The 14574-nt window shown below is 46.7% G+C and overlaps 1 protein-coding gene across 3 annotated transcripts in view; it reads right to left on the bottom strand.

The window, feature by feature from the left end:
- The window catches only part of LOC144729472 (receptor-type tyrosine-protein phosphatase gamma-like), a 153751-nt gene that overhangs the window by 114520 nt on the left and 24657 nt on the right, over positions 1–14574 (bottom strand). For all 3 annotated transcript variants that reach the window (XM_078609792.1, XM_078609793.1, XM_078609791.1), the window contains exon 2: positions 2458–2550. In XM_078609792.1, the coding sequence (XP_078465918.1) occupies positions 2458–2550 (93 nt within the window). The remainder of the gene's footprint in view (positions 1–2457; positions 2551–14574) is intronic.

Below are 14574 nucleotides of genomic sequence, written 5' to 3'. Positions count from 1 at the left end.
CTGCCGAGATATTTGGTCCACCCGCTAGCGTGGCTCTGTGCATCGAATCTGTGTTGCTCTGTGTCATATGAGTAAGGTTGTTTTTTTTCCGGCTACTCCTGTTTGATCTCACATGCCAAATGTTTGTTCATGATACTGGCCAAACATTCCGATGCAAGACCCTACCCAATAAAGGGCTTTAGACTCTGCGAGGTTTTCATTACAAAATAATCTGCATTATTTTTTTCATAAATTTCAACAGAAACCTAGGAAGTACTGACCAGGTACAATGCATGCCTGAACATAATTGAAAATATTTTAAGTGCAATTCATGACTCAGCACATGACCCTTTCAGGTTCCACAAAAAGAATCCAACTGTGTTTAGAGTTGCTGACCTATGCGACGATTGGCTCTTGTCATAGTCATGTGGAATTGCCACCACGAACACAGGGCTGGCAATGCAAATAAGCACGAGTTTTAACAGGTTGACACTGCCATGTTTCACAATGAAACTTTCCTGAGGTGCTGTATTGCATTGTTCGTCCCTTGCAAACCCCAAGCATTGATCAAGTTTCACGTTGATGAATTGAAGCTGTTTTTTTTTCCACCGAGAGTGATTTCAAGGAGACATACAATTCTGGGTCTATTTGAGATGCGATTGTATTTTTCACTCTCCCCCCAGCGGGAGGTGGACCTAAATATAGCCCCACATAATCTTGCACAGCGAGGGCACGCAGGTCACCTTATTGTAGACACTGCACTGCCCCGTAGACACCCATGCAGAAATTCACAACACAATAGGCATGTGCATTTGGGGGGGAAATAGTCGTCCCGATTGTCATAAATTACTAGGGCTGGGTGGATGACAAACTTTCCCCATCGTCTCAACACTTGGTGAATGGATAAATATCTAATCTTAAACCTGCAATACATACGAGCCTTTCCAGTGTTCTATTTCTCGTATGTGAAAGGGGATTATTCTGCACGAATCGTCTCTTGCGCAAGTCACTTCATTCTGGCCACACCACAGCAGCCACACTCGCAGGACGAGGATTCACCGCCCCAACGGAGCCATGGTCTCACCGCACCCTCCTTTTATACTCCCCCCCCCGTCCTACCCCCAACCCATTCCTTCTCTAACCTTCTGGAAGGTTCTCTCTCTCTCTCTCACTGCCCCTCCTCCTCCTCTTCTCCTCCACCAATCACCTTCTCTCTTCCTAAACCGCCCCTAACCGTAATCCACCTCCTCACCCCCACTCCAGCAACTCTTCCCCCGAGCCACAATGTATTAATGAATTACCCTGCGGTGTCCTTACATGAACCCATACACGTGTAAACGGGCTTACATCCACCTCTGCAGCCACGCGAACCACTGCCATCTACAGCGATGTTTACAAAAATAAACAGAAAGTCGATTCCAGGTTAAAATCGTGAGCCCCCCACCCCCCCCGGAATTGCCACAAGGCATTCAATCACGAGGGGGTAAACCTGCAGCGCGCGCGCTCGTCAATTTGCGTGCAGGTCCTCTGGAGCATTGCCGCTGCTCGGCGTTGTTGTGATTGTTGTTGTGGTTGTTGTTGTTTCTCCGTTGACGCGTCGAGCCGCGCTGTCGCGCTGCTCGGCCTCGCGAGGCAAAAGAGACGCGGGGGACGGAACATCTACGATGATCGCAGCCGAGCAAACACATTCCTGCAAGCCGCAGCCGGAAGCCAACGCGGCTGATATTGCAACACAATCAACAAAAGGAGTTTTTTTTTTGCTCCGAATTAGAATATGCGTTGTTTCGGTCTGTTACCGTAATATAAGTAGGTCAGGGATATTTGTGAAATCCCTGCAAAAGGAATCACTTTTAATTCACTGGCACATACGCCTGCCTGATCTCGTATCTCCCAGGAATACTCGTCGGGGCAAAATAGTCTAGGAGAGGCTTCGAATCGAACAAGCATCATCAGCAATGCGTGGCCTGCCACAGGGGCGCTATTTTCATTCAGCGCGTGCGTAATTGTCGAGCCACGCGAAAGCAACCTCGGTGGCCACGTGCATTTCTCCAAGCCCTCCGCCGAACTTAGCAGACAGTCGTCAACAATGCGTGACGCTGTTTGTGTCGTGCCACGTCCGCAGTTTGGGATGTCGTGAAGACCTCCAACGGCGGCGGAGGTCGCGCTACTGAATGACATCGCACCTGTGCAGAACGAGTTCAGCAAGGCTAGAATGCCAACGCATACATCTAGAAGTTGTGAGCGGCCGTTCGTAAATGCCATCGGATACAAAATAATAGGTTTGCACCGGTGACGAGCAAAACGCTGACGTGAAGGCGTTCCGATCACAGCTCGGGGTCGGCGTGCTGCGGGCCTGGCGCTCTTTAAGATGTTTTTTGTTCATGTTTTTGTTTTTTGTTTGTTGCGGTTGCACCCGATTCGAGAGCCGAATGGCTCACAGGGCTACACCTAATAAATTAACTTGAACTTGAACTCTACCTGCGTAGGTCCAGTCGGCGGAGGCGCGATGCTGCCGCACCTTGTAGCGCTCGCGAGCGTGCTCCCAGCGCGAGAAGCTGCCGCCCGCTTGCCCTGCAAACACACACAGACGCACGGGCGGCGCACAACCACCGTTAAGTCTCCAGCACGCCACGAACCGTTCCCCGTGCTCGCTTCGTGGCACGATCGTCCTTGTACACAAGCGGCGGTACCGTGCGTAATTTTTCGAACCCACGGCTCGTGTTGTTGGTGGCATGCGCCACTTTGCCGAAATGTGTCCCCCTGCTGTGTGCATCTCCTTGTTGAAATGAGCATTGCAGAAGCACTCATCTCAGTTGACGGCCCTAAACCAGCGAACAGAAATTCCACATTTCCATAGCAGAGCGTGGACTGTTCACTCCCCATAAATTGGTACTTATTTTTATTATTGTTAGAGGGATGATGGTTTAAGTGGCACCCTACCAGGGAGGGGTGGGTAGGTGGAGGCGGTGGTTGAGCTACAGCAGCGCGTTTATAGACAAGGGGGTGCATAAAAGTGTTGTGCGCACACGTACTTTTATGCACGCTCTCTGGGTATATTGAGTGTGCATTGAATCATCCATCACGTCAAGCACACGAGGAGGCTTACCTGTCAAGAAATCACGACTCACACAGTCGCGCTTAAAGGCAAAAAGGGCTTTAAAGTTGTAAAGGTTTGGCTCGCACACGCAGATCACTTAACAGTTGAACACGTAGGCTTTCGCGACCAATATTATCCATCCTAAAGGTTTTATTTGGGTTCATCATCATCACCATCCACGCTCAGATGGCCCACAGGTGTCCACCTTGTTTACACTTTCCTCCATCTCGTGCCAATGTGCTCAAGCAGCGCAACATCTTTCTGGCACCAACCTCTTGTGATGTCGTCGCAAAGCCATGATCTCTTAGGTCTTCCTCTCTGTTTGGGTTAAACCGCGTAAACACAAATGTGTCGTGAACCCGCGACTAGCCTTACGAATTGGCTGTGACGAGTGGTGGCGGGTGAACGACACATTTGTGTTTACGCGATCTAACCCAAAAATAGAAACCTTTCGCTCAATCAATCGCTACGACACGGCCGTGAGCTGAATAACGGCACGTTAATTACGAGCTTCCAAAACACCTGCCCACAGCTCCCCTCGTGTCCCTGACATAGCGACGACTGAAAAAATACGAAACGATACAAATTCGCTTCACGATGCAGAAAGTCCAAGCCGATACACTTTGCGATCAACAATAAAAGACACACGCGCAGATGCAAAAAAAGCCATGTTTTATGATAATTTGACGCGACTCAAGGGGCACCATCGTCAACCCTACACAAGTTTTGGTTAAAAAAAAAAACTACCCACAAGCATGAGGGCATTTATATATGTATATATAAAAAAAGACTTTACCGCTCAGAACATTTCGATTTAAAGCTTTCGTGACGGCAGGGATTAATCTTCTTGGTTCTTTCGGTAAAGACTTTACCGCTCAGAACATGTATGTATGTTCAACTTATTTCGCACCGTACGTAGCCAACCGTGCAAATTGGAGGTGCAAACGACGGAGAGATGGTGCCACCCACGGCATGGCGGGAGAGGCGAGGGCGGCAGGAGTGGAAGGTGTGAAGTTGGTGGGCACAGGCGCCGTTAATTCACGCTGCTCAAAATCCGCTGCCAGTGGGTTTCACCGAAGCTCACCATGAAATATTCAAGCGATCATTTGTTTGTGTCGAAAGGCCCACGCTCAGTGGGGTTTACATCGCCGCTGGAGTTGCCTTTATCATTATTATTATTTAAAGCGGAAATCGCTGCGCTAAGATTATTCTGAGCTGCATGCAAAGCACCACTCTCGCGATGGTTTCTCTTAAAGGGAACCAGTCTCCGATTGCGAATTACTTAGTGGCTAGATAATTAAAAAAGTGATGACCTGATCTTTTCATGACTACTCTGCTGATGTTAATATGCACGGTGTTGATTAAACGGCACAATTGACAGTTGTTATTATGACATGGCTGAAACCTTCGCGGCTTGTTTAAGTGACCTTTAGTGAATAGCAACCCCTCATGAATGGAATTGCCCAAACATCTCAATGCAGGACCCTCCTGTAAAAGAGTCGTGATACTCAGTGAGGCTTCACTGGATCAAGGACAGTATTATTACCATGATTGTTAAATGCATTGGCAGCTGCTGTCCTTGTATTAAATCCAATGTGATGAGATTATAATTTCGACTAAAAACTTTCGTGACTGCAGGAATTCATATTCTTGGTTCTTTCGGTAAATTCACGTAGATATAAAACAGAACAAAAACAACTAAAATTAATTAAAAAAAAAAAGCATTGAAAATTGTATTTTATTATTTTTTATTTAAAAAAATAATTTATTTTTGTTTTTTTTGTTTTTCTATCTACGTGACTATGCCGAAAGAACCAAGCATATCAGAATATCATTTACCACTTTTCACCTTCGACATGTTTTTTTCCTAAAAAAATATTTTTATTTTCTCGAATGTCATCCCAATTGTGCTACTGGTATCATGCCATGAAACGAAGACCCCACTTGGAACTGTCATGGGGAACTGTATCCCGCGAGTTCCAAAACAGGCTGCTGAAGGGGATATGACAGAACTACTTCTGAGATCCCTTCAAGTGACCGCTGAGCCACACACCAGGTGGCTGCCTGGATTTAAAAGTTGGACCTCAGTGGTGCCATCTCCTTATCCGACCTATGACCTCTGAGCCACCCAAGCCAATCTTTCGTTATCAACCTTTTAAGAAAAATTAATGCTACGGGGTATTTAAAAAAAAAAAACTTTTAAAAAATTTAACCGCGATCTCGTTACACTCTAAAAATGGAAGTACAGTACTCGGATACTAACTAGTACGAGCTTTTGAGAATCCGACAAAAGTCCTGCACCATAGCTGGGAGCCACAGTGGAGGACCAGGCCTAGCAGGGAGCAGGTCAGCCCGGTGTCGCGTCGAGGGAGTGGCTGTGCGTGACCAAACGACAAACAGATCTCTGAAGGGAAATTGGCCTTGTGCGGTGTTCCGTAACACCCCCCAAGACATCAGTCGTATTATGTTTACATATCTGCGCCGCTCTACAAAAGAATACATCCACTCGAATTAACGGGCTGAAACCTTAGTAATGCATTGCGTGCTGTGTGAAGCTTTTTTAAATGGTCAAAGACATATTTTTCGATTTAAAGCTTTCGTGACTGCAGGGATTCATCTTCTTGGTTCTTTCGGTAAAGTCACGTAGAATGGAAATAATAAAATAATAATACAAATAAAACATAATAAAATAATTCTCACGACGTTTCGGCCACAACGCAAGCAGCCGTCATCAGGTGAAGAACAGGTCTGACGATAAGACAGCGTCTGAATGACACGTCCTGGGCTTGGAGCGTCTATTTAAGCTGTCAAGGCGCTCTTCCTCCTTCCTCCCAGCTTAAATAGACGCTCTAAGCCCAGGACGTGTCATTCAGAAGCTGTCTTATCGACAGACCTGTTCTTCACCTGAGGACGGCTGCTTGCGTTGTGGCCGAAACGTCGTGAGAATTATTTTATTATGTTTTATTTGTATTATTATTTTATTATTTCCATTCTACGTGACTTTACCGAAAGAACCAAAAAGATGGTCAAAGGCATGTATGCATTCTCTCTGTCCGTCCATCAGTGTCGTGTGTACGTATGTGTGTTGAACTTCTTTCGCACCGTACGTAGCCAACCGTGCTAATCGGAGTTGCGGGGGAAGGACAACAAACTAAACACAAAAAGCAGTTCTCAAGAAATGAGTTTTCAATTTGGAAGAAATAAGTTTCCAATTTGAGTAAATCTACCATCAAGTTATAACCCTTGCTACTTCACGATGAAGCACCGCTAATCGTCCCCCAATGAAGCCCCACACCCCCTCCTTAAAGAGCAACGTGAATGAGGTGGTCCAAGGAGGAGGAAGACTTTGACTGGCAAGGGGAGAGAGGGGAGAGGGGGTGCCACTATAAATCTCGTAAAGAAGAATATTAAATACTCGCCTTGTGCCCGTCCAAGGGCGGGTGTATTGCAGTAAATGTGAAACTTGCAAGCGAAGAGCAGCCCGCGACGTGATATTCATTGCATCACTTCGTGTGCAATTAGTAAAGGTTCATCAAGACGTCCTTTTTACTTTGATGTCTCAACAGCGTTACGGAGATCGCGTGACATGAGGGTTCTTGCCTTTGTAGTGAGGGTTGTAAGTTGACGCTGAGGAGGGGGGAGAAGGCGCCTCGCCCCCCCATGTGGAGTGACGTCACCCGCTAATTATTCTGAATGGAGAGGGGCGTGTCCATTTGAAGGATGTCACCTGGTTATGATTATTAATGACGGGGCTGTTCGATGTGGAGTGACGTCACCCGCTCATGATTATTAATGAGGGGTGGGGGGGGGTGTCCATTTGGAGGACGTCACCAGCACATCTATATTATTGAGGGGGGCTGGTCGACGTGACGTCACGAGCGTTAAGGACAGACATTCCTGGGTGATCACAGTAGGTCACAGTCGGCAATAATAACGCCCCCGCCCACCCGCTCCCCCCACCGCATGGTTCTTTGAAAAACAAAACTCATCCCACACAAAACAATCCCACCAGCAAGCTCGGCAAGTAAGGAGCAGTGCACGACCTGCAGTGGAGGTCGCGTGCTCACCGTCCGAATGTACCACACCTCGGAAATGCGAATAAAGACAACCACAAAGGATGTAGAATAATCATTACATGAACGAACCTGCAGCATTTCAGGTTGAATTGTCGTTCAGGATTTATCTCGCTGAAAACCGGCCAAATTGAGCAAAATGGCTCTTTTGCCCCATGCTTGGAGACATGAACCAGAGCGAGATATTTGCAAATGCGATTCTCCCTGACCAGTCGCCCATCGCGCCATCGATCTTGAAACACCTCCAAGGGTAAAACACGCGCTGGAGAGGATTACCTCAACCCATGCGGACGCATTTGTTTTTTGCTCCTCACACCCCCCCGCCCCCGAGGAAGAGGTCGAGCGGATATTGTTGCACCGTGCCAATCGCACCTCCGATTAGCACGGTTGGCTACGTACGGCGCGAAAGAAGTTCAACGTACGTAACGTACTGATACAGCCATGCAGCAACTCCGATTCCAGAGCGGTGAGCGATTGACAGTCGCTGTGGGTTAACGAGTTACGGCGCTTAGCGCTGCGGCCTGTTCAGAGGGCGACGTCACGGGATTTTGGATGATTTTTGACCCCCCCCCCCTTCGTCACACTGCGTCACAAAAAGTCAGACCCCCCCTCAAATATGACGTCACAAAGCTCTGCCCCCCCCAAAACATAGAACTTGCTTCAAATCGCTTTAAACTATTGTCATTGTAGTGCGTATTTAATGTAGCGCTACACTGTTGTAGGAGAAAACATTTATTAAAAAGTCTACTTAATTAAGTAGAACGTGTTGTCTATATTCATTTAAAGTTGCGCATTTTTATGTGGCGTCACGTTTCTCACCCCCCCCCCGATCGTCACACATCGTCGCAAATGTCTGACCCCCCCCCCAGGTGCGTGACGTCATTTATGAACGGCCCCAAAGTGCTTAGTAGCAGCAAGGCAGGTAAGGAGTCGCAGGGTGGCAGGGCAGCCTGATGCGTTGAACTCATTCCCGTCCGTGCTGTCGACTTCTCTGCTCCTGTTCAAGTCCAGGATCAAGACCTTCTCATTATTCCGACTTTCTAGTCTGTATGGACGGCACGTTGAACTTCCTTCGCACCGCACGTAGCGAACCGCGCTGATCGGAGGTGCGGGGAGAGGACAGCGAACTGGACACAACAAGGAGCAGTTGTGAAGAAATGAGTTTTCGATCGAGATTATTTGAAAAAATTTAATTTTTTTCTTGACAGCCTCTACGGCGACGGAATGAGATTTAGACGCGATGTAAATCTTCTTGATTCTTTCGGTAAAGTCACGTAGAAGGGAAATAATAATAAAATAATAAAAATAAAACATAATAAAATAATTTGATTATGTTTTATTTGTATTGCTTTATTATTTCCCTTCTACGTGACTTTACCGAAAGAACCAAGAAGATGAATCCCTGCAGTCACGAAAGCTTTAAATCGCGATGTAAATCCTCATCGCGTTCGTAATGCGAGGCCTAAGAAGAGCGCTGAAAGAGGCCATGGGGTGGAGACAAGAGACAAAGATGCCCCGTGTAAGCTCAACGGGCTGTTGGAGCAAGTGCCGTTCGCGAGTGGCAACGATGGGAAGAGACAGACGCAGTGAGGCAGACGCGCCAGAGAGATAATCAGAACTGGATCGGCAACACGGCAGATGCACCTTTGGTTGAATTCTTGGCAGGAATGTTACGTTCTTCATGGGTAGGCTGCAGGGCATCGTGGCCATGTGCGTTGTGAATCGAATGCCGCGATGAAACGTTGCCGAGTAAAAATAAATCAGGTTGCTTAATGTTGGCCCGATGAACTTTGAACCCGAGTTTAGATTCTCATTTAACACGGCAAGTCTCAGCACTGAATACAATATGAAGAACCGCTAACAGGCTACCATTAATTCATCATTCAGACGTTCCACCGCTTCACGCAGCAGTGACTATCCAAATTATACAAATAGATAAGGCCTGATCTGCAATTGACTATGAAGAAGTTATCAGTGTTTTGATCTTGTACGTTTTAAAAAACCGTTGGTCGTGTGGACTATGACCAGCTTTCACATGGTGTCGCCCCACTCGAGTGACGACGGCTTAATGAACAGAGCTTCTGGTCTTGTTGAAGTCATTACTTAGTTAACTCAAACATTTTCACGGTTATAATCACGCTCAGTGCTTTGTCAAGCCGCTGCTGGATAAAGTCCTCCCCATGCCATGTCGGTCGTGGGGGGTTCCTTTGACTGGGTTGGTGAAGGAGGCGGCTGTGGGTACCCCAGGATCGACCCAGTGATCACTCGCCACTGTTGTTGGCTGTGGCTGGGAATCGAACTCGGGTCGCCAGGTTCCCAGCGCAGCGTGCAGCTCCTGCGGATCGATACAGAGCCGTACGTTCCCTTTATTTGAACTACGGAACACGAATGGCTTTGGTCACCATCGGAGTCGCCATCGGAAGGAATAACAACAACAGATGAAGCGATGGACCACGGGGCAGCAGAGGAGAGCGTTGAAGAGATGGCGCTGAAGAGATAGGGCTGAAGAGACCGTGCTTTGTGGGGTCTTCACCGTGGTGGTGGTGGTGGTGATGATGATGAGGAATGTACAACGATGCCACATAAATACGGGCGCGTCGCCTTTCTTAAGAGCGCTAGATCTCAAGTTCACGAGTTCCTTTAACAATAGCGCAAGTGGCATGTCATATAATCTGCCGTGAATGCTATTGCCGAACACGAGCTAATATGTACACCGCGTTCACAGTCCACATTGTGAGCGCACACAACAATCGCCCAAATGGCAGCGGAGCAGTTTTCATCTTGGACTCGCTTTTTGCAATTGCTTTAAGATAACCACCCATACGAACGCCATGAAACTGAACACGACATACATGCAACCCAATCACTGCGTGTAAGAACATTACAACGTTCGCCAGCGCTAATTGCCACCGAACGACGATTTGATATCTCGCTCTGTCGAAAGTTCCGTTGCCGCGCTTGTTATGAAGTCTTGAGCATTCGTGCTGAAGGTAGCGGAGGAATCACAAATTGCCGTGAAACAGAACTGCGAAGCTTAATTTGCTGTCAGTGCCTTTCAAGTAAAGATAATAGGCTGCATTATAGCCGTCTGCGAATGTGTGAATTTGTTGGCATGCATACACTTTTAAGAGTATCCATACTTTAAATAATAAAAACACTCCATTTTGCCATTACATCGCCTCAAACACGACGAAGAGATTCATGTTCAGAATTCTGCAGCTAGCAGTGCATCACTTTGTGTCATAAAGTGAAAGATGACTTTACACTGGAAGTTTAGACACTGAAGTCACTTGAATAGGACTCTCTATCCACACTAGGGACACACCATTTATATACCCTGCATAGATGGGTTTGCTGCATACAAATCAAACTAAATCTGCAATTTAAGCAAATTAAATGAAGAAAAAAACGAATGTAACACTCTGTGTCTTTTTTGCTTTGCGCAGGCAATTTGTAGCCAGACGAAGGCCTTTGTAACCGTGGACGGCTGCCCGGGTGCGAACCCAGACTTTCAAGGGCAACCGGTTTCAGAACTCCGACTCCTCTAAGCCACCCGGTCTCCTCCACCCTCCCTCCTTCCTATCCTTCCCTCCTCCGCCCGCCCCCTCTACATATTTCTTAAAATAGACAATTTACAAGAAAGACTTTAATACCATATGCGGGCAGCGTTGATGTCTATTTCCTTTACAGCAACGACAAAAAAATTAAATTTCAAGCTTTCGTGACTGCAGGGATCATATTCTTGGTTCTTTCGGTAAATTCACGTAGAAGGGAAATAATAAAATAATAATATAATTCTTAAATTCTCAACACAAACAATCATCACACCTGATGATGATTGCTTGTGTTGCAATCGAAACGTCGTGAGAATTGTATTTTTATAATTTTATTATTTCCCTTCTACGTGACTTTACCGAAGGAACCAAGACTATATAGCAACAACATGGTTTGTTGCGTATTGCCTGGTGCAATTTATGCATCTACACACAACAGGACACATTTGCGCTTTTGCAGTAGTATATTTATGTGCGCGTATGCATTCAACAGCACACCTTTTGAAAACAGTTATGCCCCGTACCTTCAATACATTTCACAAGGAGGTCCCATCCTGTATGTATGTTGAACTTCTTTCGCAACGTACGTAGCCAAAAAGTGCTAATCTGAGATGCTCAGAATCAGAATATCATAATCAGAAAATGTATTCATACTGGAGGAATCCGATGAGCTATGAAGCTATTTTCACAGATGTCCAGTAGTGCTAATCGGAGGTGTGCCGTGGTGGGGGGCGGGGGTTAGTATGCGGATGGTAAATGTCGAGCCTTGTCATGCGAATGTCACAAGTTTAGCAGCAGCAGCAGCAGCAGCACGTGCCACAGCTCTGACACGCGATTCGCTGGAGACGGCACAATTCATCTCACGCCTCTACTTTCATCCGGCGAAGGTGCATTGGAGGCGTCGTTACGCAACATTCGGACGAGAGAAAAAAAAATCTGAAAAATGAAAGCGGCGTTATTGATGCGGGTGGGGTCGTGATCTCAGAGTCGTCAGATTTCGTCTGTTTTGAAACACACATGGTGCACACGCACGCAATGGTACTACTACTGCCTTGTGTGTTTCACTTTTGGAAAGGTACGAAGGCGATGTGAAGAGTGTCCTCGTGAGTTGTCATCTTGGAGACGTCGTCAAAAGAACGTGAACGCTATTTGGTTTCGTCTTGGAGGTGGTGCACGAAGCACATTTAACACACACACACTCATATTGCTCCAATCAAAAAACTGCCCTGGAAAGTAAAAAAAATGTAATCGGCTATGTTGCGAGTAATGGCCTGTCTTCTGCTATAAGAGAATACATTACGCCGAGAGACAGTGATTTAAAAAAAAACACACGTACCAGGGAACAAATGTAAATCAGAGACATTGTCGTGGTGATGGTGACTGATGTCCGAGGCTGATGAAGGAACGAGTACAGTCAAGAGGACAGCCACAGAGTGTCGGTGCGACGACGACGAGTCGAGGTGCAGCGTGGAAGTTGGTCGTGTGGCTTCACACGAGCGTGAGAGGTGGCGATTGGCATGGCGAGGAGGCCTTCATCCATCGGTGGATAGACAATGGCAGATGATGATGACGACGATGATGAATTAATTAGGAAAAGCCTCACTGAGTGCCACGGCTCCATGCTATGAAGGTGTTCTTGGAATTGTTGGCCAAGTTCTTTTGCGGATTTGTTTGTTGGACAGTGATAAAGAATCGAAGGTGCAAAAAAAAACCCGGCAAACACGCACACGAGTGGTTCACACTCGCGGAGTCCATCCCGCTCGGTCAGCAACCCACTTGCTGCGGTGTTCTAGATTTGAAGCTTTCGTGACTGCAAGGATTCTCTAAACTCATCTTCTTGGTTCTTTCGGTAAAGTCACGTAGAAGGAAAATAATAAAAGAATAAAAATATAAAACAATACAAATCAAAATAGAAGAAATGATTGTTGAAGTCAATGGCTGAGCGTGCATCGCCAGCACGAATCGAATCGCTCAGGGAGGGGGAGAATCGTCGTGGCGCGCTTGGAGTGGCGAAGGTTTCGGCCAAATTGGCACGGGGAGGACAACCGCAGTTGGGTCCCTCGCAAGTAGCGGCAGCCGCGACCGCGTTGTGCAGTTGCCACCGGGGGGGGGGGGGGGGCGTGACACCGCCAGGTAAGATGAAGAAGCGAACGAACGTCCGTTTGAGCGCAAGGGCACGGGCATGTCGGGCGTTGTTCAAGTAGTAAGGTCCCCGACACTGCGTGATGAACAAAATCACAAACCTCGATGTGAATACAAAAAGCTCTCCTCCTCCAAACACAAAAACTGCCCTTCTCTGTAATTGTTAATCTTAAGCGCGCGGGACAACTTGACCTCAGTGAATGCAGACCGATGAGTAAAACAAGAAAAGCATGAATTACGGTCAAAAGGGAATAACAGTACAGAAATTAATAGAAAGTATAAATCACTTCCATATTCTCCACGTTTCATGGGATCATATGGGAGAATTGCGAAGGCTCGTTGTAACACGGGACACGTGTACAGCATGTGGCGTGCACACTTTCAAGCGGAGAGTCTTTCGCTCCTTTAGTAACGATTACCATTCTATCAACGGAGGACCCCTCGGCCTGGCTGTGAAGCGCACCCCGCGGCAGACACGGGCAACGCGATATCTCGCACACAGATTTCATATCGTCCATTCTGCAAACAACAAAAACAAACGACTTTGCATCGGCAGGGCTGCTCTGCGTCTCATTCAACGTTGTGTGTTAAAGCTGCACGAACAACGCTCTGCGACAGACAAGGTGTGGCTTTGCAAGCAAGGTCGGCACATGTGTAGCAATGGCTTGCAGGGCTTGGAAGCAACTGTAGGAAATGTTTAATATCTAACTATGTGCTGTCATAGAAGATGTATTTGTAATGAAACTAAATATATCATCAAACAAACTCTCCCCCTCTCAGTATAAAACAAATATTTTTTTCGAGTCCATGGGCTTATGGGCCATTCGCACAAATGTTATAAATGTTATAATCAAGCTCCACATTGATTCAACATTTTGGCTCTCATCAATGAAGTCAGGCATGTTAAAAAACAAATCTCCATCTGCTGAGTTGGCATTGTTATTGGCAAGAGCACTCCAAGCAACCCGTGGGGACCAGTCAGTGCAATAAAAGCAATATTGAATAACACCTGATTGTGTACTATCGGAGAGAATTATGGGTAAAAATACATGAATAACAATGCTAGTGGATGGAGGTTTGTTGAAACATAAGCTGTCTCATAACAGTCAATAATGATATCAGATGAACTAAATATATATTTTAAAAATTATGTCAAAATCCACGTTTTATTATTATGAATTTTGTCAAAAACTCTGGGTGTGTCACCCATGCCACACTCACTTGGCTATGACTGGTTCCAAGTTCTTCGAGAACACGATGGCTCCCTGCGATTGCCAACAAGGGCCTAGGATACTTCCCACTCCTTGAGACGGGTGGCAGCATCACACGCCCAGTGTAAAATGTATCTCGTTTTCACTCGATCACATCACGAATAAAAGTAAACCGCCCGGGTGGTGCTCATCCCAGTTGGTGGCCCAGAGGCAGAGTCACGAGATGAACATCCCTGTGGAGGAACCAGTCTCTCTGTCGCTCAACCGTCGCCGCCTGCCTAGAAATGGTCATCCGCCAGAGGGATTTATGGGCAGAGATTTATTTTGAGTCATGCGTTTGTAACCACAGAGCCATCCAGCTAAATTACTTTACATGATATATATATGAAAAAAATGACAGCTCTTTGTCAACCAATTGCTGGATGAAGGCCTCCCAAAACCACGTTGGTCATGGGAGTTGTTTTACCATTCTTCATCAACACCAGTCAGCGCATGTTGGTGAAGTGGAAACACCAACA

Source organism: Lampetra planeri, chromosome 32, assembly GCF_965212315.1.
Source record: "Lampetra planeri chromosome 32, kcLamPlan1.2.h2, whole genome shotgun sequence".
NCBI classification, from domain to species: Eukaryota; Metazoa; Chordata; class Hyperoartia; order Petromyzontiformes; family Petromyzontidae; genus Lampetra; species Lampetra planeri.
This window is presented reverse-complemented; position numbering and strand designations above follow the sequence as displayed.